This window comes from Panthera tigris, chromosome B2 (genome assembly GCF_018350195.1).
Source record: "Panthera tigris isolate Pti1 chromosome B2, P.tigris_Pti1_mat1.1, whole genome shotgun sequence".
NCBI classification, from domain to species: Eukaryota; Metazoa; Chordata; class Mammalia; order Carnivora; family Felidae; genus Panthera; species Panthera tigris.
In genome coordinates, this window is record NC_056664.1 from 145,717,362 (window position 1) to 145,742,448 (window position 25,087).

At 36.5% G+C, this 25,087-nt stretch overlaps 1 protein-coding gene across 7 annotated transcripts in view; it reads left to right on the forward strand.

The window, feature by feature from the left end:
• The window catches only part of QKI (QKI, KH domain containing RNA binding), a 151,508-nt gene that overhangs the window by 103,996 nt on the left and 22,425 nt on the right, over positions 1 to 25,087 (forward strand). For all 7 annotated transcript variants that reach the window (XM_042987503.1, XM_042987501.1, XM_042987500.1 and 4 more), the window contains exon 4: positions 7,396 to 7,539. In XM_042987503.1, coding sequence (XP_042843437.1) covers positions 7,396 to 7,539 — 144 coding nt within the window. The remainder of the gene's footprint in view (positions 1 to 7,395; positions 7,540 to 25,087) is intronic.

The window sequence follows — 25,087 nt, forward strand, 5'->3', positions numbered from 1 at the left end:
ATTCATTTATGGAGAAAGAGCCCTGGACTTGGAATTCAGACATAGGACCAACACCAAAGAAGCAAAAGCCACATTTACCAGATAATTTCACTGTGTTTCCTTATCTGCATCCAGAGCCCCTCCTAGCTCTGAATGCTATGCAAACAAGATGGGCTTAAAATATCATACGAAAATTTTGAAAGGTAAAATGGTAAAATAGAAAAAGTTATCAAGATTCAAGTTCTCAGTGTTCTGTTTCTGGCTTTTTCACTGATTTATGCTATTTTGGGGCAATTTGCTTAAGGCTCTCGTGCAGGTGATATCGTATGCTAGGAATTAGTGTTGCCAGTGCAGTCTCTGAAAGTCATTCTGCCTGGTAGAACACTTACTGTCTAAGTGACTCGGGCCAGCCTCACGTGTCTCAGCCTGTAGGGACATGCTAGTACCACGATAGTAACAATAATAGTGCTGCACTCACAGGGCTGTTAGGATCGAGCGAGGTGGTGTTTCTGTATTGCTGAGCACAGTACTTGGCAAGCAGTAAGTGTCTGATACAAGTTTAGTTACTGTCATATCATCACCCCCATCATTAGTTTCATTTCTGAATTTCTTCTTCATCACCTGAGGCTGAAAGTTATTTTGAAATTGGTTATTTCTTTAGAGTATACTTGTCAAGAATGGAGACCATAGTGAAGTACTGTTCGTAGTTATACCTACCTACTCTATAGTCAGATACGAATGACATTATAAACTTGCTTTATATGCTACTCAATTTTAATTTACTGTATAAATAAAGCTGTTCCACTTATTTGAATGCTGTCTTGTCATTTCCATCTCTTAAAAGAGTCAAGGTCCATGGTTTTGAACTTTGAACATATGTATACACATAGTAATTATTTATATGTAATTTATCTTTGCTCTTACTTTGTTATGTTAAGATATAACTTTAGTCCTGCAGTTTGAAAAAAAAAAAATTTGACCCGTCTATTACTGCATTCTTCTGATACAATGAAATAAGGTAGTATGGAGGTGATAAAGGAAAAACACCGTCTTTGGATATGAACAGCAGACCTCATGAGCGTTATTGTAAAAAATCTGGGAAAGTTGACTAGAGAGGAGAACAAGAATAAAAGGTTAAAGATGATCAAATACAACTGGGAGCTTATATATGAGGTCAAAAAGAAGCAGACCCAGAAACCAAGATATATGGAGACTTATTTAGACAGAAACAAAAATAATGAAACCAGCAAGGCAACGTGGGGAAAGTTTCAGTATACTAATGTACTTATTATTTATTTTTTAAAATTTACATCCAAATTAGCATGTAGTGCAACAATGGTTTCAGGAGTAGATTCCTTGATGCCCCTTACCCATTGAGCCCATCCCCCGTCCCACAGCCCCTCCAGCAACCCTCAGTTTGTTTTCCAGATTTAAGAGTCTCTTATGTTTTGTCCCCCTCCCTGTTTTTATATTATTTTTGCTTCCCTCTCCTTATGTTCATCTGTTTTGTCTCTTAAAGTCCTCATATGAGTGAAGTCATATGTTATTTGTCTTTCTCTGACTGACTAATTTCACTTAGCATAATACCTTCCAGTTCCATCCACGTAGTTGCAGATGACAAGATTTCATTCTTTTTGATATACTCCATTGTATAGATATACCACACCTTCTTTATCCATTCATCCATCGATGGACATTTGGGCTCTTTCCATACTTTGGCTGTTGTCGATAGTGCTGCTATAAACATGGGGCTGCATGTGTCCCTTTGAAACAGCCCACCCGTATCCCGTGGATAAATGCCTAGTAGTGCCATTGCTGGGTCGTAGGGTAGTTCTATTTTTAGTTTTTTGAGGAACCTCCATCCTGTTTTCCAGAGTGGCTGCACCAGCTTGCGTTCCCATATTAATGTATTTCAATGACGCTCCTCAATAATAAGAGCTCAGTTGTTCACTGGAGTAAATATTTGTTAAAGGCCAGATAGATATGGCTAAAGTCAGTTATGTACATATTGTCAAGAATATAAAAAACAATGAGCGATGGTTCTGGTAATCAATTAGGGTTGAACTTTCTAAAAGCTAGAATAAGACAATACACAGGTTAACTATAAGTTGCAGTAAAGTTATAGGTATTAGAGTCCATGTTTGTGGATAGGCCAATTTATTTACCACATGGAATGACTATAAGCAAGAAATGGCACCTGAAATTAGTGTGGATTGAATGGGTGTATGTATAGATGGTCCTTGTCCTCAAGTTGTAAAAATCCACACATCTTGAGAAAACTCATTAAGGAACAATAACAGCTGCGACATAATTGTAGACCAGTTTAGAGAAGGGAGATAATGAGCTCCAGTTCAGACACGTTGAGTTGAAACTTGAGAGTGCATGGACTTCCACGTGTCGAGATGGCAGTTAAATTTGAAGGCCTAGGAATCAGCAGGGATCATTGTGCCGGAATGTAAATTTGGGACTGTGTCAGTGGAAAAGAAAAACCATGTTCCTCTGTGTTGCTGAACATTTGGTGACACATAATATGAAATGACATTGCCTTGGGTAATTATAAAGCAGGCATTATAATAATTAGTAATAATGAGCTAAGTTTTCCACATCTTATCTCTGCTGTTTACTCTTGAAATACTGTCTGAAACGTAACTGTAGAAAGACTTAATGTCTTGACCATAGTTTCTAAGAGATACACCATTTTGGATGTACATCCATTTTGCCATCCCTCCTCTGTGCTCCATTTCAGCCTTTTATTTGTCCTAAATTATTTATTGAAGTGAGAAATTTAGGGAGTAGTTTGTTTTTTAAGTTTATTTATATTGGGAGAGACAGAGGGAGATGGGTGGATTCCTGAGCAAGCTCCGTGCTGTCCGTGTGCAGCCTGATGCAGGGCCTGATCTCACCAACCATGAGGTTGTGACCTGAGCCGAGATCAAGAGTCCGATGCTTAACTGACTGAGCTACCCAGGTGCCCCAGGAGTAGATTCTTAGGTATTGGGTACAGAGTATGTACCCTAATTCTACTGTAATTTCTTACTTGTTTTTTTATGACTGAAAGAGAGCCTTTATGAATAGGCTTTATTGACTTCTATAGTATTTGCCAATTCCAGATTGCCTTTATTATCCATTTCAAAAACAGAAAAAGGACACAGGGAGAAATTATATTTGTGTTAAATAATTACTAGGCGTAAATAATCACTCTTGAAGGAATTTGCTTAACTCTGCCTGAGTTTACAATGTATTGTGATTGGATAAATGTGGCCTCTGGGTAGAGTGATCTTAAAACCCTTTTTTAAGAATCAAGTTTGGTAACGTTCATGGATTAAAAGTATGTAATTCTGTGAAGTGTGAGGTTGAAGGCTGCCCCCCTCCTTCCCACCGAGATTCTTTGATATTTATTCCTTATTCTACCTTGTGGCTTACCTTGCCAACAGTGGATTTTTTTTACTTTTCATCTCTTTACGTTGTAAGAACTCAGTGGGCCCCTTTCATTCGGAAGCTCTTACCCTTCAGTTTTATTTTGAAAGTATGTATTATGTTGGTGGTTTTTCTCCCTTCTTCCCTTTTCTTTTTTCTTGGTGAGATGTCTGTCATTTAGTTTCTAGACCTCTTGGACTAGTCTTCTAATTTTTATAGTGTTCTTTACCATTTTCCGTCTTTGTCTTTACTGCTCCCTGGAGGGAGAGCTTTTCAATTTTTATCTTCCAATCTCTTGATCAGGTTTTTCATTTTTACTACTATATTTTTAGTTTTTCAAGTTCTGCTCTATCTTTGGAATTATTTCAACAGTATCCTTGATCTGTTTCGGGGACACAGTGTGTTTTCTTAACTCTCTGCAGAAGTTAGCTTCTTTCCTAACTTTTTGGCCAGTGGCTGCTCTTCGGTTGTTTTCTACTTGTTTGTTGGGCCGGTCAGACTCGCCGAGACGGGCCTTCCATCCCCTCCCCTGGCGCGGGCGGCACAGCTCAGCCTTCAGTGCGGAAGCGTCCCGCTAACTGCCCCTCAAAACTCAGTTCTGTAACGAGGAACATTTCGAGGTTTTTGCGGGGAATTGAGGAGTGCCGGCTCTTTGGGGAGAGGGGATGTGCAGGATCGGCTGCTCCTTCGCGAGAATTCCCTTGTCTTCCGGTTCTTAGCTCCACCTTCAGCCCTCCTACTATTGCTGCCATTTCCTCAGCTTTTTGTGGGGGAGAAGGAGGGTGGGTGGAAGGATCTAGGATTTGCTAAATCCCTGACTGCTTATCCATATGCTTTGTGGTTTCTAAATTGTTTCCTTTCCCATTTTCTTTTTCCTTACGACTTTTGTACATTTTAAACTCTACGGTATTCTAGAATTTTAGGAGGGAGTGACAGTATATGCTTATAATAATTCCACCACCTTTATCTTTGTCTATAAATTTTTGTTCTTTCGGGTGTTTATTTATTTTTTCGAGTGTTTTTAAAACTGTAAGTAAAACTTTATTTTGAAGCCTACGTTAGGGTAGATGTAACTTTCTTTTTGTTTTTCAGTTTTTAACTGGCACTTAAGTTGTTGAATTAATTAAGTATACATTTACCGTGGTGTTTTTACACTTTAAAATTTTATTCCTTTGGTAAAGCACAATGCCACATTATACTTCAACTTTATTCTCTCTTCCTATCGTGCAAATGCTATCTCTTCCTTTTCAAATCCTTCGGCTTTTTGTCTTTTCGTGTAGAAAAGTTTCTGTGGTAAGTCACGATTTTAGTTTCTGTACTTAGGCCTTTCTAAATATTTTGGATTATATATATATGTTCCTCAGTTACGCTTGTATTAATATCTGTGTGCATTAGTGTCTTACATACGTGAGCGCACACGCACGTACACGCACGTTAGCTTTTAGTGTCTATGTCTACTAATTACAACAGCTCTAGGTTGGTTTTGATTGTTGTTGTTGTTGTTTTTGTCACGGATGTTGTATTTTCCTGCTTCTTTCCATGTCTTTTAATTTGTGATTAGATGCTAGATGTAGTATGACTTTTACCTTTTTGGGTGGATATTTCCTATTCCTGTCAGTATTCTTGGGCTTTGCTCTGGGACACAGTTGAGTTAGTTGGAAACACTTTTCATCCTTTTAGGTCTTGCTTTTAAGATTTATTTGGACAGTCCTGGGACAGTGCTCAGACCAGCTTTAGTTACTTCCCACTACTGAGGCAAGCCCTTCTGTATACTTCACCCGGTGTCTGTGACTCGTGAAGTCTCTCAGTCTGGCTCATTGAGAACCCACCACTTTTACCTTGAACCCTACCCTTTGGCAGGTTCTTTCTCCAGCCGCCAGTATTTCCTCTCCCACACATGCACCGATCAGTGTTCAGCCGAGCATTTGAGCAGACCTTATACACACCTCCAGGATTCTTTCAGTGCAGCCCTTCCTAGGACTCTTCTCTGTGACCTCTGGCTGTGTTGGCCTCCCTGGAATCTTCACGTAGTCTCCTCAACCCAGAGAGGCAGCCTGGCACCCTGGCACCCTTCCCGGGGCTGTAGTCTGGAAACTCCCAAGCCAGAGAGCTGGGGTAATCCTGGGGTTTACTTAATTGATTTGCCATTTCTCAGCCCCACTGGCTTTACTGCCTGTGACCTTCAGAGGCTTGAGAACTGTCATTTTTTGGGTTTTACCTGTTGTATTGGCTGTTTCAGCCAGGAGAGTGAATCTTGTCTGTGTTATTTTTATCTTGGTAGAAGTACTGTTTTATCTTGGAAACAGAGGTCCCTTGTTCGTGTGACTATTGACACACTTTTTTAGGTTCATCAGAAAATACAAGTAACTATCAAAAAATTAATAAACATAAAAAATTATAAATTTTGTTGAAAAAGTATTGTCAACATTTTTCAACATAAAAGTTAAGTCTTTTTCTTGCTACAGTAGAGTTACGTGTATGCGCATTTTATGTTCTTTGGCATGCAGAGAGCCCTGAGGTTCTCAATTTTTTCTCGTCGTTTCATGGTGTCTGTCCCCTAGGCAAAAAGAAATGCTTAATAGGTTATTTTTATTAAATAATTACTTCCAAACAATTAGTATTTATACCAGTACACACTGAAAAAAACTAAATTTTATTCATAAATTTAAATTTTAATTCACATCATTTATTAATGGGATCCCTAATTTTCTTGGGCACCAATCAGATTTGGCAAACATTAGGATGCATTTTCATACTAATGATATTAATAGAAAGTACAGGCAGAAACGTATACTTGACTGTTAGAATTTATTTCTGTCCTTACTGGTTAAGGTCCATATTTTTTCCCTAGCATGACCTTTGCAAACATGTAAGTAGAGAGCTTTTTTATGTTAGTTTTATTAATTTTTGCCAGCTTTTTTTCCCTTTGGTTGAAATCTCACAATTTAGTAAATAGAGACCTTTAAGAGGAAAGTACAACAGCGATATGTATTATCTGTTGTTCGTGTAGGGTGCCTTGCACTGAGCCAGGTACATTTATATATACCATTTTTATATTTATTTTTAATTGGATACTGTTTTTGATGCTTTTACAAATTTTGAATTAAAATTTTGAAAAGTATTATCCCTGAAACTTAAAACAAGAAGGAATTCTGAAATTATTAGATCTTTGGTGAAAGGGAAACGTGGCCAACCCTACTTCTAAACCTCCCTGTAGCTCCACTATGTTTCCAACCTGGGTATCCCTCACTAAGTGATTTAAAGGCAGTCAGGGAAATAAAACATTGATGTTTTCTATGAAACTAGCAGTTGTGAGTTGATACAGATAGTGACCTTATGGTTGACTTGTTAAAGCAAGGCTGATGGAACTATAGTTACATGTATTCCTTATGATGATTATAAGTGAAAATGTTTCCATTTGTCTTACACAGTAATGTTTCTTTGCAAAATGCTGTCCTAATCTTGAAGTCAGCCAATGTTACTAACAGTAGTTGTAAAGAAATGGAAAGATCACTGAACTTGAGAATGAAAATGTTGATTCAGTTCCTAAATTGGCATGTTATTAGCTATGGGACCTTGATAACTGACTTGCTTAAGCTAACCTTGATGACTTATTTACCCATAAGTAAAAAACAGAAGAAATAATATGCTTTCCATGGTTACCTAAGGATGACTCCATAATCGGTTCTTAGTACGTAAGAGCCCTTGCAGGGGTTGTGACTCTGCCTTGCTTACTTTGTAGCCTCAGTTTGGCATCTGGTTCCATGCTTGGTACGTGTAGATGCTCCACAAATACTTGTTGAACTAACTGTCATTTGACCCAGTAGTTTCACGAAAACCCAGTCTTTTTGCAAGGAGAATAATTCAGAAGGTTTATAATGGCATCATAGCAAAATGATGCAAACATAGCTTAAATAATTGGCACCAGGTTAGTATTATGAAAGATACACTCTCTCTGAAAAGAAAAATTTGTAACCGTGTGCTTTGTAAATTTTTCAGGAGGAGCAGAATAGAGGCAAGCCTAATTGGGAGCATCTCAATGAAGACTTACATGTCTTGATCACTGTGGAAGATGCTCAGAACAGAGCAGAGATCAAACTGAAGAGAGCCGTTGAAGAAGTGAAGAAATTACTGGTACCTGCAGTAAGTAATAATTTTCAAATCTTAGATTTGGGCCCCAACCCCTTCTTCTGTTTAATTGCTTTCATTACTGTAGTGATGGTGTTAATAAAGAATAGGTTATTCATTTTTTAGAAATCTCATGTAACCTCGAAATATAAAAAATAATTTATAATTCACTCTAGTATAGTAAGCAAGCATAGACGTTGCTCAAATCCTTAAATGGGAAAGCCTGTTTATCTGGGGGGAAGGATTTGTTGTGAGGGGAGCAAACTCCATTAGTTGTGTACTTTTCAAAGGTATTATTACCTTTGCATCACTCTATTATCAGGTAAGAAAGTAGGTACATTATCAGTAGGGTGATGAATGATGAAAGGTTTTTGTTGTTTTTTTGTTTGGTTGGTTGCTTTTTTTTGAAGGGAGGAGCAGTTTCTCCTTGTAAACAAGTAATGAGTGCACAGAAAAGTCTGTACAACTAATACTTATGTGGGAATACCTATGATAGCCTGTGGGTTCCAGGTACCCTCCTGCCATGTCATTGTCTCAAATGTTCCATAGTGAACATAATACGGTAACATTTTCTTTTAGGAAAAAAAAAAAAAGAGCTAACTTTTGCTGATAGACCAGGCACCATTCTGAACACTTTTCACACTTCAGCTCATTTCATGTTTTTTTCTAAGTTACTAAAAACTGTTAAAGTTCATATTTAGATAAGACACTGAAATTGATAACACACTGAAAGTAATTTTGGAGGGTGGCGTCTCTTAAAGAAAAGACCCCACCCATCTCTCCCTGCACAGTCCCCCTGCCTTTTCTCTTTTCCTCATTATTACACAACCCTTTTAGGAACTTCTCATTTAGAAATGATGATTGCACTCACTCCCGGGGTATTATCTTTTTCAGTGGAAAATGAAAAATAGATTGTTGGATTGCAGAGTCATTTTAAAAAATATTTTTTACATTGGTAAAAATGATAGAAATGTGAACCCTAGCTTGTTGTTGAAAAAACTAGGAGTACTGTTAGTATTCTGCCAAACAAAAGTTTATTGACATTTACATAAGTGAGTATGGCATCTGTTGTTCTTCATTCCCCAGATAATTTGTTCTGTAAACAAACTTACAAGCCATGAACAATTTTCCATTTACTTGACAAAGTTAACCACTTGGAAGACAAGAATTTCAAGTAAATTTTATTCAGTAGGTCTTATAAGGGATATAAACAAACAGGTTAAATATAGACTAAAACCTGTAGTTACATACTATTAAACCATATAACCTTCCTCCTTTTCCTTAATAATTGTGCAGTTTTGAAAAGCTACATAGAACAGTGCTTTTTTTCTAAGTATACTGAACTGTTAGTCCCATGATCAGAAAAAGTTCACATTTTTATTGCTACATATAACTGAAAATATTCAGCTCACAAAACACACACAAATAAGTTCACCTAATACTGTGAATAGACCAGTTGTCAGATAATTTAAACTCTTACCTGTAATCATTCTGCAAGCTACTGTAGTTCTCAAAAGTTATTAACCTAGTGGGGGCCTGGGGAGCTGAGTTGGTTAAGCATCTGACTCTTGATTTTGGCCCAGGTCATAATCTCAAGGTTCATGAGATCAAGCCCTGCGTTAGGCTCTGCACTGACAGCTTGGAGCCTGCTTGTGATTCTCTCTCTCCCTCTCTCTCTCAAAATAAATAAATAAAACTTGGAAAAAAACCAAAACAGTTATTAACCTGGGAAAAAGCATCATGTTAGAACTGTGTTAGTAACCAGCATGTGTCTTTCAGAAAGTTAATAAATTTCTGTGTTTGTTTCCTCATTTACAAAATGAGAATTGGAATAAGTGACTTCTAAGACCATTTTGATTTTAAAATTGTCTCTGAATATAGAAAGGTGGTAGTAGATAAAAAAAAATGATAGAAACTTTTTAAAAATTCAATTTATATTAAAGACATTTTTTTTTAATGTTTATTTTTGAGAGAGAGACAGACGTGAGCAGGGGAGGGACAGAGAAAGAGGGAGACACAGAGTCCAAACCAGGCTCCAGGCTCTGAGCTGTCAGCACAGAGACTGATGCCGGCTCGAACTCACGAACTGTGAGATCATGACCTGAACTGAAGTTGGACACTTAACCCCCTGAGCCACCTAGGCACCCCTATACAATTTATATTTTAAAAGAAAAGAGTACTTTTGATGATCAGTCTATCTCCTGTGGAAGTACTTTTTAGGGTTGTTATTAATCACTACCTCCGAAATAATAAAACTTTCTTAGAATTACAAATGTTAGAATAAAAATACTTGAAGCTACAGGTTCTATAAAGTGATTTATTCTTGTAGTACGTTCCCATCCTATCCATTTCGTCAGATAATGCTTATTGTAACAAGGATGCTATGTCACGGAGTTTATTTTCAGTGAAAACGGAATAACGTTCATATTACACATTTCTGGTGATGGTGCTGTGATAAGCAAAGGCTTAAACAAAACAAGCTTTACAGTCCTGAAGTGTCCAGTGATTTGGGTTTTTACTTATATAGGTTATTGGAGGCAGGATATATAGTATTTGAGAGCTGACTTCTGGATTTGAACCCCATCTTTGTGGCTTTTTACTGTCTCCTTTTCCTCTCATGTAGTTACTGTGCAATTAGAGAATACATGGAGAATGCTTCACGTAGTGCCTACCGCATAATGGTTGCTTACAAGTTTGCTGCAGCTTTTTAACACTGTCTAAATAATATTGTTTTGTAATTGTATAGGTTTATATACTATTTCTTCCAAGTGCTGAGTATAAAAGGAATGCATTATTTCAGGATTGAAAAATAAAAGTTCTTCTCAATTCATTATTGTTTTTAAGTAAACTGGTTTGACCCTTACTAAAAAAAAAATTCACTGTAAGGCTCCATACAGAACCCTTTAGTTTATCATTGCTTAACTATTTTGAAAACAATATTTTCGGATTGAAAGTGGAGACCATTTTGATTTTTTTTTTCCTATTTGCATAAAAGTTATAAAGGGAATAATACGGAGACTAGTAATTATTTTGAAATGCATTTTTACAGAAGAGAGTTATTGCCCTAACTCCATGGGATTTGACTAAGGGTTGTCAGAAACACTGCGTGAACGAGAACATGTTTCTTACAGCATTTACATTTTGCGGAACCTCAGATCGCCCCTCCGGTGAGCTGCCAGGGGATCTTTACAATTTATTCTTGTATTATGTGACAACTTTTTGAAACGTTTCTGTGGTTTTCATGTGTCAAAATTTATACTGAGAGTAGTGATCCTCAAAATTTGGTTCTGGTGACCATTTCAATCTCACATGCTTGCTTGTCCATTAAGACTAAATTTTCAGTATTCTTCTGTGGTTTGGCGTTTCTAGCTGTTTACCAAGTGTCCAGAACAACACCAAATCCAGTCATGTTTATTTCCTGCATCCCTCGGATGTGCTCACTTCCTTTGGCCCGCATTTTCTTTATCCTTACTTTGAGCCAGGGTTGCTCAGAGCCCCACAGCCAGCATCCATACTTGTTGCTTTGTGACATTGCACTCTATTCAGTCACCTCTCCTTGCTTAAGAAAGCCTTTTGCTGGTTCCTCTCACTCCGTGAGGAGAACGCAGAATTTTTACGGTTTTGTTTGTGATTTGCCATACCTGATTTTTCCAGCTTCATTTTTCACTCTGCCCCAAACCTAAAGTACACATACATGCGCACACATTCCACCCTAGACCCCCGCAGATTGAATCACTGTGTGTTTCTTTGATGTCGTGAAACTTCAGTCTTCTCCTTTCTGGGGCTTTGAGTTCGTTCAATAAATGTTCACACGTGCATTTGCTGTGTCAGCTGTTGAGGATACAAAGAGAGTAAATAAAGCTGACTGGCACGGTGCCTGCCATCTTGAAACTTACCTTCTGTTCCTGGGGAGGTTGCAGCTTAGATTAACTGACCATAAGCAAAACCAGATATAAACTGTTAGGTTGTGCTAAGATGCGAAGCAAAATCAGGCAGGGTAAGGAGAATGGAGAACCGTGGATTAAGGAAATACGATCTTATAAGGGATGATTAGAGAATGCCTCTCAGAAAGTGACATTTGGAAAAACCACCTAATTGAAATGTAGTGCCATCATTTGGATATCCAAGGGGTTCCTAAGCAAAGACAACAGAAAGTGTGATGGTCCAGAGACATTTTTGGGCTCTATCAAAGGGGGTGCGGCTCAGTGAGCAGGTGGGAGGGTGGTGGAAGGTGAAGTCAGTGGGGAAGGGTGAGAAGGCAGGTTACACACAGGGTGAGAAGGCAGGTTAGATTTTAGTCTGACTTGAGAAGCCGTTGGAGGAATTTGAGGAGAGGAATAATACGGTTTAATTACATTTTAAAGGATTATTTTGAATAGAGAATAGACAGATTGAGAGTGATGGAGAAAGCAGCGACGCTGATGCACGAGTACTTGTAGTTTGTGAGTGAGCTGAAAGTAATGGGGACTAGTGTTTGAAAGTGCTGATTCTGGATTTACGTTCAAGGTACATCTGACAGGAACCTTGGTGGGTTGGTTGTTGTGTATACGTGAAGACGTCAGGGTTTTCACGCGGAGCAATTGGATTCGTCTCCTATTTGCACAGTTAGAGGAGCGGGTTTGAGAGGCAGGAAGAGCAGGTGGGTTTGGAAGCGTGAACGTTGAGATGCTAAGTGTTAAATAGGTGTTTGTTGATAACAGTCAGGTTGGGTAAGATGGGACTAGACTATGTCGACATTGAAGTTGTCATTATATCAGAAGCTTTTAGAGCCACGAGGCTACAATGGTATCATGGAAGAATTGGATAAAGGTGAAGAAGAGTTGAGGACAGAGCCCTGGGTACTTCGCCAACTAGAGAGCAGAAAGAAGAAGGGGGTCCAGCAAAGGAGACCTGGGAGAGGAGCCACTGAGGCCGAAGGAAAACCAGGAATGTGGAGTCTTGAAAGGCAAGTGAAGGAGTTTGTTGCTGAAGATTATTCAGTTTGGTAGTGGTCATCAGTGATACAGCCAGTTGATTTTTTTTCTTTTTTTTCCTTTTTGGATGATGAGTGTAAAAGCTTATTTGGCTCTGGTTCAAGAAGGTATGGGGCAAGAGGAAAAGGAGCTGGAATTTTTTTCCCTGAGATTTTATTATTTAGGTAAATGATCCTTTCAGTACTCTTGGCCTTTTACTTCTTTTATTGGTTCATTGGTGGTGTTCTTTTTCTCCATCCCTCATCACCCTCTCACCCCATGGGGGGCCCTTGGATCTTTTGAGAGCACCTCGCTGAACATACAACAGCAGAATGACCATTCCCTTCTCTTCATTGAAAAGATGCTGCATAAACTTAGCAAGCAGGATAATTAACTTGCACATAGATACTTGTAGGATAAGTCTGTTGGAATAGAATTACTCGGTTAAAGGGTATGTGCATTTAAAATTCTAATACTTTGTTCATATTAGAGTTTTCAAGTTGCCTTCCAGACAGTTTATACCAGTTTACAGTCCTGCCAGTGTTGTATGAAAAAGACTGCTTACCAGTACTGTCTCAAACCCTGGGTATTAACCAAAGTCTTAAATTTTTGCTTTCCTAGTAGTTTACAAAATAATTATAATCTCTTTAAATTACAAAAATGTGAATAAAATAATTCTCATGGTTCTTAAAAATATTTGGATTTTTAGATTTTTATATTAAGCAGTGGTGTGATATTATAGACATTTTTGTAACACTGTATTCTTACCTTTATGTTCATATCTTGACCAGGTACACAGCCCCTAGTTTCATATTGTTTCTATGGGGAATGATTCAGTTCACATGTCATTTACAGAATACATTTTATAGTTAATGTGTGGGATTGTCTGTGTTATTTCAGTATAAATGTTTCTTAACTATGTAGAACAAGTTCATGTTTGGAAGGAAGTAGATGTAGAAAGAGTTGCATGAATAGTCACGGGGTTTTTGCCCATCTTGTTTAATGTCACAAAAGGTCTAGTCTTGGCTTAAGGGACCTGGGTGAGTAGGAGAGAGTAGAGAGCAGAGATTTTTTTGCTCTATCTGAAATTTCATAATTAAAATAATAATCAAAAGTAATAATTTAATTGCGTCTGCTATTTTTAAGATTTAATAAATCTGGGTAAAGGTTGTACCTATACTCCCGTGTGACTAATATTTCTAATTTTGATGATTTTACTGTGTCCACATCAATTCACGTAACACTATACACAACTAAATGTTGAGTAAATCAGTTCAAACCCTTTAAATTCAGATTGGGTTTCAAAACAACCTTATGAAGTAGGTTTTTCTCCCCCATTTTTCCAGCAAGCGTATGGACATAGAGAAACCTTAGAGCACTTGGCAATTCTTTTTTTCAGGAAAAATATCGTTCAGTATTCTTACTTCATTGCAGACGTAAGGGTTTGAGATGATTCACACTTCACTCATTACTAGAGTCTGAAGGCATTTTACCTAGAGAACTTATTAACTTTGGAAATAATACCATTTTATTTCAGATGTTTCTTTGACTTTAGTGATCAGTTAATCACAAAACTGTGCATAACTAGGGAAGAATAATTTCTCTAGTTATATATAATGTTTTTATCTGACAAGTCTAAATCTGTTACTACCAAATACCTGCTTAAATATATCCTTTTTATCCTAAGTACAGTTTGGTGGTTTGAATCTCACTTCTGTAAGCCTAAACTGTACACGTTCAGATTCCTGAGGCCTTCAGTACACTATCATAATTACAGTGTGATCTTCTGTGAAAATGTAAATTATACTCACTGATAAATAAGGACTATAGAACAATGTCCTGATTTTGCTAATCTTTGGGGACTTAGGGGCAGAAACCAACTACTGATATAAATCTACCTTCAAAGGGTTTGTGGAGCACCGCATGTATTCCTGCCACGCAGTTGAAGTAATCTCTCTTCCCACTGTTGGTCTTATTCCATTTGATTAATTCTCCTGTAAGTTTGTAAGAGCGATTTAAAAAATATATGTGAATCGTATTAAAGTCATGATTGCTGTTTCACTTCAAATACAATTCAGGTTCTGTATTGGCCTCTGCAAGTAGGGCATCAAGTTAGTGACCTGGAATGAGGCTGTTGTGTGGTGAGGAAGTGACTCATTGATTGTAAACAGTTAGGTAGTTGTGAAAAACGTGTAAAGTTAGAGAAGGAAAATGTCAATGAAATCATTTGAAGATTTTGGATAGCTCCGTGTAACTGTAACGTTTAATTTCCACATGTAGTTTATTTTCTTTCCATGTTATTTTCTCAATGGGAGGAAGAATTTTGAAGTACAAGGATGAAAGTTAGAAGGAAATGAGCAAATTAAAATCACTTTTTCTAAAATGATTATGAGGAATCCTCAAACTGACCAGTAGATTTTACTAAGTATGTAGGTGGAACAGTAAGCAAAGGTTTTCTAGGAAGAAACAGTGCATTGTGACAAGATTTGATACAATAAGAAACACTTCCTATTTTGAGTGCACCCTATAACGAAATTAGTGTTACGTGGAATTATTTAGGGATTTGTGATTTCCGGTTTTATATAACTGCTTTGTTGTACAAGTTAATTGAGTAGGAAAAGACGGTAGTTTTCATGATTCATATGGAAAGGTACAGTATGGATTATTTATTAAGTTTTGCTCAATATTTAAGACAGGGTATGTTGATCATTTTTGTTTGGTAGTAGGTCTTATTGCAAAGTAGTACCATTCCTTGCTTTTCTAAACATTTTTATTTCTTTATTTAAAATTCTGTGATATAGTTACTAATTTAATACAGCCCCCAGGATGAACTATTATTTTGTAGTTAGACGAATGAAATTTTAAGTAGATTATTTAGTTCTTATATATGTAAATCTTAGGCTTTTAAACAAATATTTTCAATTTATTATCATTGGGAAGCTTTCTTCAGGTGACATTTAAATGCTTTTGTTGTTATACACATCACAATTCTCACACTTTGTCTGTGATCCCTTCAAAATAAACTGGGCTGTTGAATTTCGTGGATCAATTTCATCTTACAGCCTTAGCTTAGAATTCACCTAATATGCTTACAAGTGTACAGAATTCCTTTAACTGGAAAAAAATTCTTATTTTTATATATTATTTTTCAAATCACTTTATATGTGTGTGTGTGTGTAAATATATATATATGTAAATATATATATGTATATATATACATATATATATATATATATTTGATCCTTAGAGAAAGCTTGTGTATTAAATTACTCATTTATCAATTCTGTTATTGGATGTTTTCATTTCCTTTATTCTTGCTACAGGGAAATTGTAGTATGCTATAAATTTCCAGTTCATTTTGCCTTTTATAGCACAGTAAACCTGTTTGTAAGTAATTTGGTTTTGATGTGTTCACGTACATATTAGGACATTTGATCAGTTAATTGTCTACTATTTTAAGGACTTAAGCTTTCAGTCTAGGATGGGTGAAACCATTAGAAAGCTTTGAGGAGAAAGGAATGGCATGATCTGACTAATATTCTTTAAGGATTACTTGGCTTGCTCTTATTTAAAACAGATACAGAGTTCAAGAGTGCAAGAAAGGACGTTCTCGTAAGAGTCTTCAAATTATGGCCCTTGGGCCAAATCCTTCCTCCCACCTGTGTTTGAATAACCCATGAGCTAAGAATGCTGTTTGTGTTTTTTAATGGTTGGGGAAAAATCAAAAGAATACCTCATGAATTGTGAAAATTGTATGAAGTTCAAATTTCATTACCTGTTAAAAAGTTTTTTTGAGACACAGCCATGCTAATTCATTAACATATTGTCTGTGGCTGCTTTTGTGCTTCACAAGTAACTTGAGTAACTGCAACAGAGACCATCTGCCCAGGAAAGGCATTTGCTGTCTGGCTCGTTACAGGAAAAGTTTGCCAATTGATGGACTGTTGGATTAGTCCGCATGAATGATGACGATGGGTTGGGCCAAGATAGCTGTAGAAGTGAGGCCTGGTCTGATTCTGAGCATATTTTTTAAGTGAAGTTGGCAAGTTTTGCTGATGGATTGTCTATGGGATGTTAGAAAGCAAGGAGTCAGAGATGACACCAAGGATTTTAGACCGAACACCTGTAAGGACATAATTGCTATTACCTTGATAAAGAAGACTTCGGTAGGAACAGACTTTGAAGAGATTGTCAGGAACTCAGTTTTGGACGTAGTACGTTTGAGATATTGGTTGGTTACCCAAGTATAGCTATTCTAGTATCCTTTTCAGATTAACAAATACTTATTCCAGGTTGACTGTGTCTCAGGGCACTGGGGGTCCAGAAAATTATTTAAAGCAAGATCCTTAATATTTAGGGCAGTGACCTTTCTCTAACTGTATTCCGTGAGACACTTTTTCATGAGTGTTCCAGGTAAAGGAAACCTTTACTATGCTAGTAATTATTATGGGGCCCTGGTAGGAACCATTTCTGAATTTAATTGACCATCAAATCTTTTTTCTGGGAGTGCATTCACAGCTAGTGTTGTAGAGATCTGTGTTTAAGAAATAATATGGCAACTAATGGGTCTGATTTAAGTACAGTTGAGCTGTTTCTCAATACTGAAGAATAGACATTTTGAAGAAAGAAGGAAAGAAACCGTGCTTAAGGGTTTTTTCCATTTCTTTTTTTTCCCCATTTCTTATTACACAAAATAAATCACCTTCGTTTTAAGTGTACATTTTGACAACTTGTATATGCTACCACAGTCGAAATTTCCTTCACGTCTTTGCCGTCAATTAACCACCTCCCCCCACTGCTTCCAGGCAACTACTGGGGTTAGTCCCTCCCCCTTTTTAATGGTCACTAAATTTTATGTATTGACATACGATTGACTAATATATGTATATTTAGGTTGTACAATGTGATTTTTTTTAAGGTGTACATGATGGTTTGATCTACCATATGTTGTGAAATGGTTTTCACAAGAATTAACACATCTGTCACCTCACCTAGTTATTTGTGTGTGTGTGGTAAGAACACTTAAGATCTACTCTCAGCAGATTTCAGAGGTACAGTGAGGTGTGATCACCATGCCGTATATAAGTTCTGTAGAACTTACTCATCTTATAGCTGAAAGTTTGTTCCCTTTGATGAATGTCTCCCCATTTCTCCTACCCCTAGCTCTTGGCAACCACTGTTCTACTCTTGGGTTGTATGAGTTCAACTCTTTTGGATTCAGTGTTACCTTTTGTAGATTTCATAAATGAAACTTTTTTCTGTGCCTTTTTTCACATAGCGTGATGTGAAAGCTTTTTGAAGTTCATCCATGGCTGCTGCGTGTATCAGTGGGCTCTTCCTTTTTGTTGACAGTATTTCATTGAATAGATAAATCAGCTTATCCTTTCACCTGTTGTAATTTTAATTTTTATTTCTCTTAAGACAGATGATCTCAAGCATCATTCCATGTGCATCTTGACAATTCATATATCTTCTTTGAAGAGGTGTCTGTTTCAGTCTTTTTATCAATTTGTCTTTTTTGTTGTTGTTTCTGTTCTAACAATTCTTTATATATTTTGGGAGTAAATTCTTTATCAGTCATTCTAATCTGTGGCGTGTTCCCCCTGCGCCCCTAGATTTTGTGGGAAGGCTTTTATTTACAAATTCAGTTTTATTCGTAAATATGAAACTTGTCAGATTTTTTCTTTCTTGTTTTTGTATTTTGCAAGGAATTTTATTGTCCTCATCATCTGAGTTGTTAATGTCTTTGTCATGAAATTTTTCATAATATTCCCTTTTTATCTTTTTAAAGTCTATAGGATCTGTGGTAGTGTTCTTTCTTTTATTCATGATGTTAAGCGATTTGTGACTTCTTTCTACTTCTCTACATTGTCTAGCTCTAGAGCTTTATTAATTTTATTTATCTTTTCTAAGGACCAACTTTTGGGTTTATTGGCTTTTCTCTGTTCTACTTTGTACTGTCTTTTAAAGATACAAATTTCTCTCTATAATGCTTTAGCTGCTTCCACAAAATAATGTTACATTGTATTTTCATTACATTCAGTTCAAAATATTTTTTAATTTCCTTTATAATTTCTAATTTGACCTATGGGTTATTTTCAGATGTTTCCAAGTTTTTGGTACTTTTTTTTATTGGTCTCACTGATTTCTAGTTTAAGTTTTTCTTCTTAGAGAATGTATTCCATAAGATTGCAGTCTTTCTGAATCTAATTAGGACTTTTTATAGTCCAGCATATGGCCTGTTTTGATGAATATCCCACATATTGTTAAAAACATGTATATTTTGCAGGAGTTTGGTATGTGTTCTGTAAATGTTGTTTAGAGGAAGGTGATTGAAAATGTTTAGATTTTCTCCTATTCTTACCCATTTTTCCCCACTCTTGTGAATTACTGAAAATCTTCAATCAGTCATTGTGAAAATACGCATAATATTTCTCCTTGAAAACAATGAAATAACAAACTAATTCAGTATATATGCACATGTGTACCTGTGTACGTATGTATATGTGTATGTATGGCTCACACAACCTATGTGAACAAGGTTTGTCATCTTTAAAAGATTTCATTCTACGTTTTGTATAATGGCAACTTCCCCCTTGCCTTAACTTTGAAGTCTTTGTGTTTTTTGCCCCAAATGTCAGCTATTTCATGTAGCATATTTTCTAGCGAGATAGTACCAAGCAGTATTTAGGTGGCAGTCGTGTTTTAGAAGATTTTAGTTAACTGAATTTACAAGAAGACATCACAGTTGACTGGATACTTAGGGGAAGAAGACTTCATGTAGGTAGGTGAGGCTTGAGCTGGAACTTTCAGACACAGGACTCCTAGAGACAGAATCAGTATATTTGTATGCCAGGTCATTAAAGGTGGTGACAAATGCGGGAGCGTTGCACACATCATGCATGGTCAGGGACTGTCACTTAAACTTGGAACCTTTATTCTCTTATTTGTAAAATTGGACTGTTCCCGCTTATTTGCCTTGGATGGACTTTAGAAAGGTAAAAAGTATGATTTTAGCTACATGAAAGTTTAAGACATTTGTTCCTCTTTCTTCCTCTTGGGTTGTTTTGTTTTGTTTTGTTTTGTTTTGTTTTGTTTTATGTTATATGGACTGGTTACCTCTACATCATGGCTGTGTCAATTACAAGCTTAACTTCTGCTCTCAAGAGGCACCATACGAAAAGAAAGTGATTCTGTTCCCTGCCTATAAAATGTACTGTCATTGCTGGTCCACAGTCTTATATTACAGGCTTTGGGTCACAGTGGCATAAGAAGATGATGAAACCATCTATTAATGTTACCAAAAAGTGACATCATAAATGTATAAAAGTCTCTGTTTTTTCTCTCCCCCTCTCACTATAGGAATACATCTGTTATCTCAGCCAACAGATACCATCCCTCTTTCAATTAATTCTCATTCCAGTTAGTTGGGAAATAATAAATAATACCATTTCTCTTATCATTAGCTAAGACTTTGTATGGATACATATCCTGTGATGTTTCCTAGTCTTCTTCACTGACGGGACCTAAAAAACACAAGAATAGTGGCAGTTGGGGGGATATTGTGCTGGACTTAATGTTATGAAGACTGAGAAAGTAGAGGTGAGTGAGGAACATAGTGATCCTTTTCTCACCTGAATTTTCCTGCCCTTCCAGTAGGAACAGGTAAAGACTTCTGTTGAAGAAGTCAAACACTGAACTGGAAAGACTAAACGAAATGAGCAGCACTAAGCTTTCCTAGAGAAATGAAGTCCCTTCAGGCAGCTGCAGTTTCCGTCGCCTCACGTGAAGACGGTGTGACGCACACGGTGCCCCTGGTCCCAGACAAGGCACAGTCTTCCTTCCGCGTTTTAGCCCTGTGCTGGGGGTGGTTGTGTCTGGTTTTTGTTCTCTTACTTTTTAAGTTTGCTTGTAGGTATTTGAGAATTTGAACATTAGTCAGTTGTAGAGATACAGCTTGTTTACTCTTTTACGAAGGCAGTCATATGCATAGAGCTCAATAATGTTAAACTAAATAACTGATCTACTAGATTATAGATTCTGCCGAATTTCCAGATGGGGATTTTGAAATTTAAAGTTGCTTCAGTTGTTTCAAGGACTACTAGGAAATTGAAAAAAAAAAAAATTATCGAAAGTAGTTTTAATACAGTTTTTAAAAAAGCTACAGATGTTCTCAAAATTTGGGAGAGTGGTAGAAAGAAAGGATCCATCACAAAATACAGTTTTTTTTAAAGTTTGCTTTTCATGTTGCCTGAAGATTCTCTCCTTTCTAATGCTGTTAACTAATAGTTAAGTGTGTATTGATTATAACCTGAAAATAGATGAAAAGAATTAAAGAATAAGATAGGAAGAATGATAATCCCTCTAGAGATGGAGTCTTACCTTGGAGTTAAAGGTTTTTAACTGGATTGTTAATGAACGGATAGTACTGCATTTAGTTCTTGATCATAGTATCAGTCATTCAAATCTATGGTACTATTCTCCTCCTTTTCATTTTATTGGGAAAGAAGGTAAGGTATTAAAAGATACATTTAAAGACATCTAGCTGTGATGCACTTGCCCCTTGATAGAGCTGTAATATGAGAGAGCATCTCTCTCATGTAAAGAAAGGTGTTGCTACTGTTTTCTGCCATGAACAACCATTTTAATCTGAATGGAAAATCTGTCTAGGGACCCAGAGTACAGTAATTAGCAGTCTCTTCAGAGTGTCAGAGCAGAATTACTATTGTAATGGTTTAGCTGCAGGATAAAAGGATTGAATTTGGGTCTGCTTGTCTGCCAAACTAAAATGAGTTGCCATGGGAATTTTCAAATGTGAGAGGCGTTTACTTAAAGCAATTTGGCAGGTTTGAATAAACTCATAAATTACAGGTTTGAAAGGAGCCAGTCCTTGCTGCCTCTCATATAGGCAGGATGTATAGAAGGCTGAGAGCTTCTTCAGTTCTTAATGAGAATGAGTTGATCCGTGCTGTCATGCAGACGATCCACTTATTAAGGCTTGTCTCTTCAGTAAATAAAGTACAGTAAGCACATTTAAGGAAAGGTATTTCGTTCCAGATCTCTTGAGGAAAAAGAAAATGACAACTCTAGACATAAATTTCCCTTCCTAAATTAAATGTATTTTTAAATAATGCTCTTAAAATGATGGTTTTGTTTTAATGAACATTGACCTGGTATTAACTTTAATTTTGCTCAGTGCATGTAATAAACATATATCTTTACACTTGTCGTATCTGTCTTACAAGGAAGATGAACATTTAAAGCTTTTTTTGGAAAACAAATAAGGTATTCAAACTTACAAACTGGATTATTCAATTTGCATGGAAATACTTTCAGAGAGACCTTCGGCTCTCTTCTCTCTCTCAAAAACGGAGTTTTAGTATAATTACTTTTTAGTGAGAAAATGCTCCCTTAAATGCCTAAGGTGATGAACATCACTTATGCTTGTATATGACCTTACTTGTCCTCAAGATATCAGTAATGATAATAGTTCTTGCATTGGTGGTTTATATCTGGCCTCCAGAAAAACAAACAGTGAAATTTAAGTGTTTAAAATTTTGAAACTAAAATATTCTCACGCAGTAAGTCAGGTCTTTGTGGAAGTCAGTTAACATTTTCAAGCCCCTTTGCTTTCATAAGGAAGGTAACGATTTGGTTATTGCTATCTTAGTGGTCTGAAAATATTGATGCATCTTGTAAAAAAGTTTCACAAGGAGATACAGGTATGCAGGACTGTTGTTTAATTCAGATAAGAAAACATACATTGTTTTTTTAAAGTACAGCACATATATTTTTGTTTATATATTAATCTTCATAAAGCATAATTATACATCAAAGTAGTCTGATTACAGTCTCTAGTTCTGAGATTATCGTTGAACCTTAATTAATAAATTAATAAACCTTAACCCAGCAGCAGCTAAGACTTTCAGAAGTCTCATTTAAATTTAGACTACAAAGACCATCCCAGAAGTCCTTCCCAGGGATCTAGAACTGGAATCAGAATGGCCTTCTATGTGCTCTGTGTAAGGTACTCTGATGCTAATGGGTGCGTCCTGCTTTCAGAAGCGTGGTGAGGGACGCACTTGCGGAAGTTGAAATGTACCGGTTAATTGCTTCTTACAGAGAGGGAGAGTACTGCATAGAATTTAACTGGATTCTACATCAGTGTCTTTTTATACTCCACCCCCTACTCTGCATTAGGGCAGCCACAATTCCAACCAGAATTTTCACAAAGAATCGAAAGTACTCTTTTTTTGTTTGGAGAGCCATTCATACGGACAGATTAAGGCGTGTGATACGGTAGAGGTTTTAGGACTTCATTCACTGTCATAAATCACTGAGGAGCTATATTGTAATCTCTTTACTCTCTGTCCAGCTCTCATGTTGTCCGACAGTGGGTCAGCCCTTGTAAAATGAACAGAAGGGCTTTTCCCCAAACTTGGAGCATCATTTTGACGAAGCTCCTTGGCAGTAACAGTAAAATATGTCTTGGGTAGGGTAGCTGTGCACAAGCCATCACAAATATAGACTCTGTATGAAAAACATCCTCCTGGTCATTATTATAAGGATTCATTAAGGAGTGGCTTCTCTAAACACACAAAAAATGTGGTTGATAGTTTAGATAGCTTATAACTCTAAGGTTATAACTCTAAATATAAAACAAGGGATTCTGGACATAGGATAATAGGGTAGTATGTGTTTATTCTCTGCAAAGTTTTTTATAGTTTATAGAAGACTGATATAGTTTATATAAGGACTTATATAAGTCCTTCCATTTTAATCTTGTATTCCACGCATCCCTCAGAATTTGCATGTTGAACTTATTATGTAACATATTTCACACTTGCTAGAACCTGTTTATTCTTAACTATTGATGTTTTTTCTATCCCATAAGTAAATAATGCTGGTTGGGATCATGCATTTTAGTTTTTTTTTTCTTCTTTCTTAATTTCCTTACTAAATGTATGGTATTCTGTAAAGTTAATTTACTATATTAAGTTTTTATTAAAGATGTAAAATTATTTAATAGAAAAATAGGTGATTTCTCGATGTATCTTTTTTAGTTCAGTTATTTTCATACATCCCTTTAATTTGTTTGCATGCCCTTCTGATGGTTGGTAAGTAGCATCATTGTTCCTTATATATAGGTGAAGAAGCATTTGTGTTCCATTCACTTTCTGTTAATGTACATGGAACTTGAATTGGCAGAAAAGCTAAGGAAATCAAGTACCCTTTATTTTATTAACTTGTATCTTTTTAAACCCTTATATTCCTCTTATTTCAAATGTTTGAGTGTTACATGTAAGTAAAATTTTTCAGATGTTACCGTTGTGAGACTTTCCATCGTATTTTAGTGAGTCGGATGAGCGTTTTAATACTATATTAATACCGTTTCAGGTAAACTTAATTTGGTAGCTTGTCATATACAGCTTGATTTTCTTCTGTGTTTTTGATAACTAAATTTTTAAAATTTAATTTCAAAAGTGACAAAAATAAGACTTCTCCTTTATGGGCATTACACTGAAGCCTGTATTGCATATTTGCATAAGTGGATAGGATTTTTGGTTTTGGGGTTTTTTTTAAATTCTTAACCTTTAATGCCTTTTTAGGGGGAAAAATTAATCTTTAATGTATAAATCAAATATAAAATATGAAGTGAGTTGTTTTTAAAGTTATGCTTTTAAACTGATACGGCATTAACTTATTTTTGTTAAAAGGCTTTGTAGAATATATCTCTGAGCAAGTTAGCAGATTCATGAATTAGCTTCCTTTATGATACTGATTTATTTTATGAATTCACTTGTGAGGGATAGCAGTATGCTCTGTTTAAATAAAAGACTTTGATTACTGAATTTAGCATCTGTGGAATTATAGTATACTTGTGGAGAGTAAAAAAACTGATTTAATGGCTGTCAAAAGCAATTCACTTCACAAACTGCTATTGAGAGACTACTATTTACTAGGCTAGAAGCAAGACTTCAGTACACATGGAGGCAGAGACTTAGTAATATAAAAATGAGACTAGGGCAAAGTTAATGCATTTCCCAGTTATTCGGTCACTTGATGCTTGCACTTCAGAAATGTCGTGCTGTCCCTGGAGGTAGAGACTTTCCAGAGTGATCTTGTACTCCAGTTTGTTCTTTTTGGGCAGTCTCCTCTGTCTCCAGGAACCACTGCCATGGTGATCGTTCTTCAGTGTGCCTCTCCTCTTTAGTTCCAGATCTTCCCAACCCAGTTGGCACCTTCTTTGGATGATTTACGGGCATCCAAACAAAATTTCCCAAAGTAGTATCACATCCTTTCTGCCCTTCTCATACAGGAGTCCCTCCATTGTTTCCTCATTTGAATGACATCCATTACCTGGGAGTCACACATCCTTAATTCCACTTCTGTCCCCCTCTGCTCTCTCTCTTTTCCATCCCACTTACCAAGTTCTGATTCGGCCTCTTAATAGCAGCTGACTTTTCTGTTTCCACTCTTGTACTAGGTCAGTTGGTTCTCCCTCATGGTTGCAGCCAAAGTTATTTTTTTAATATAAGAAGTATCACATTCCTGATTCACATTTGCCATGGCTTTCTGTCACTGCATGGTGAAAATGCAAACGAGTTAAC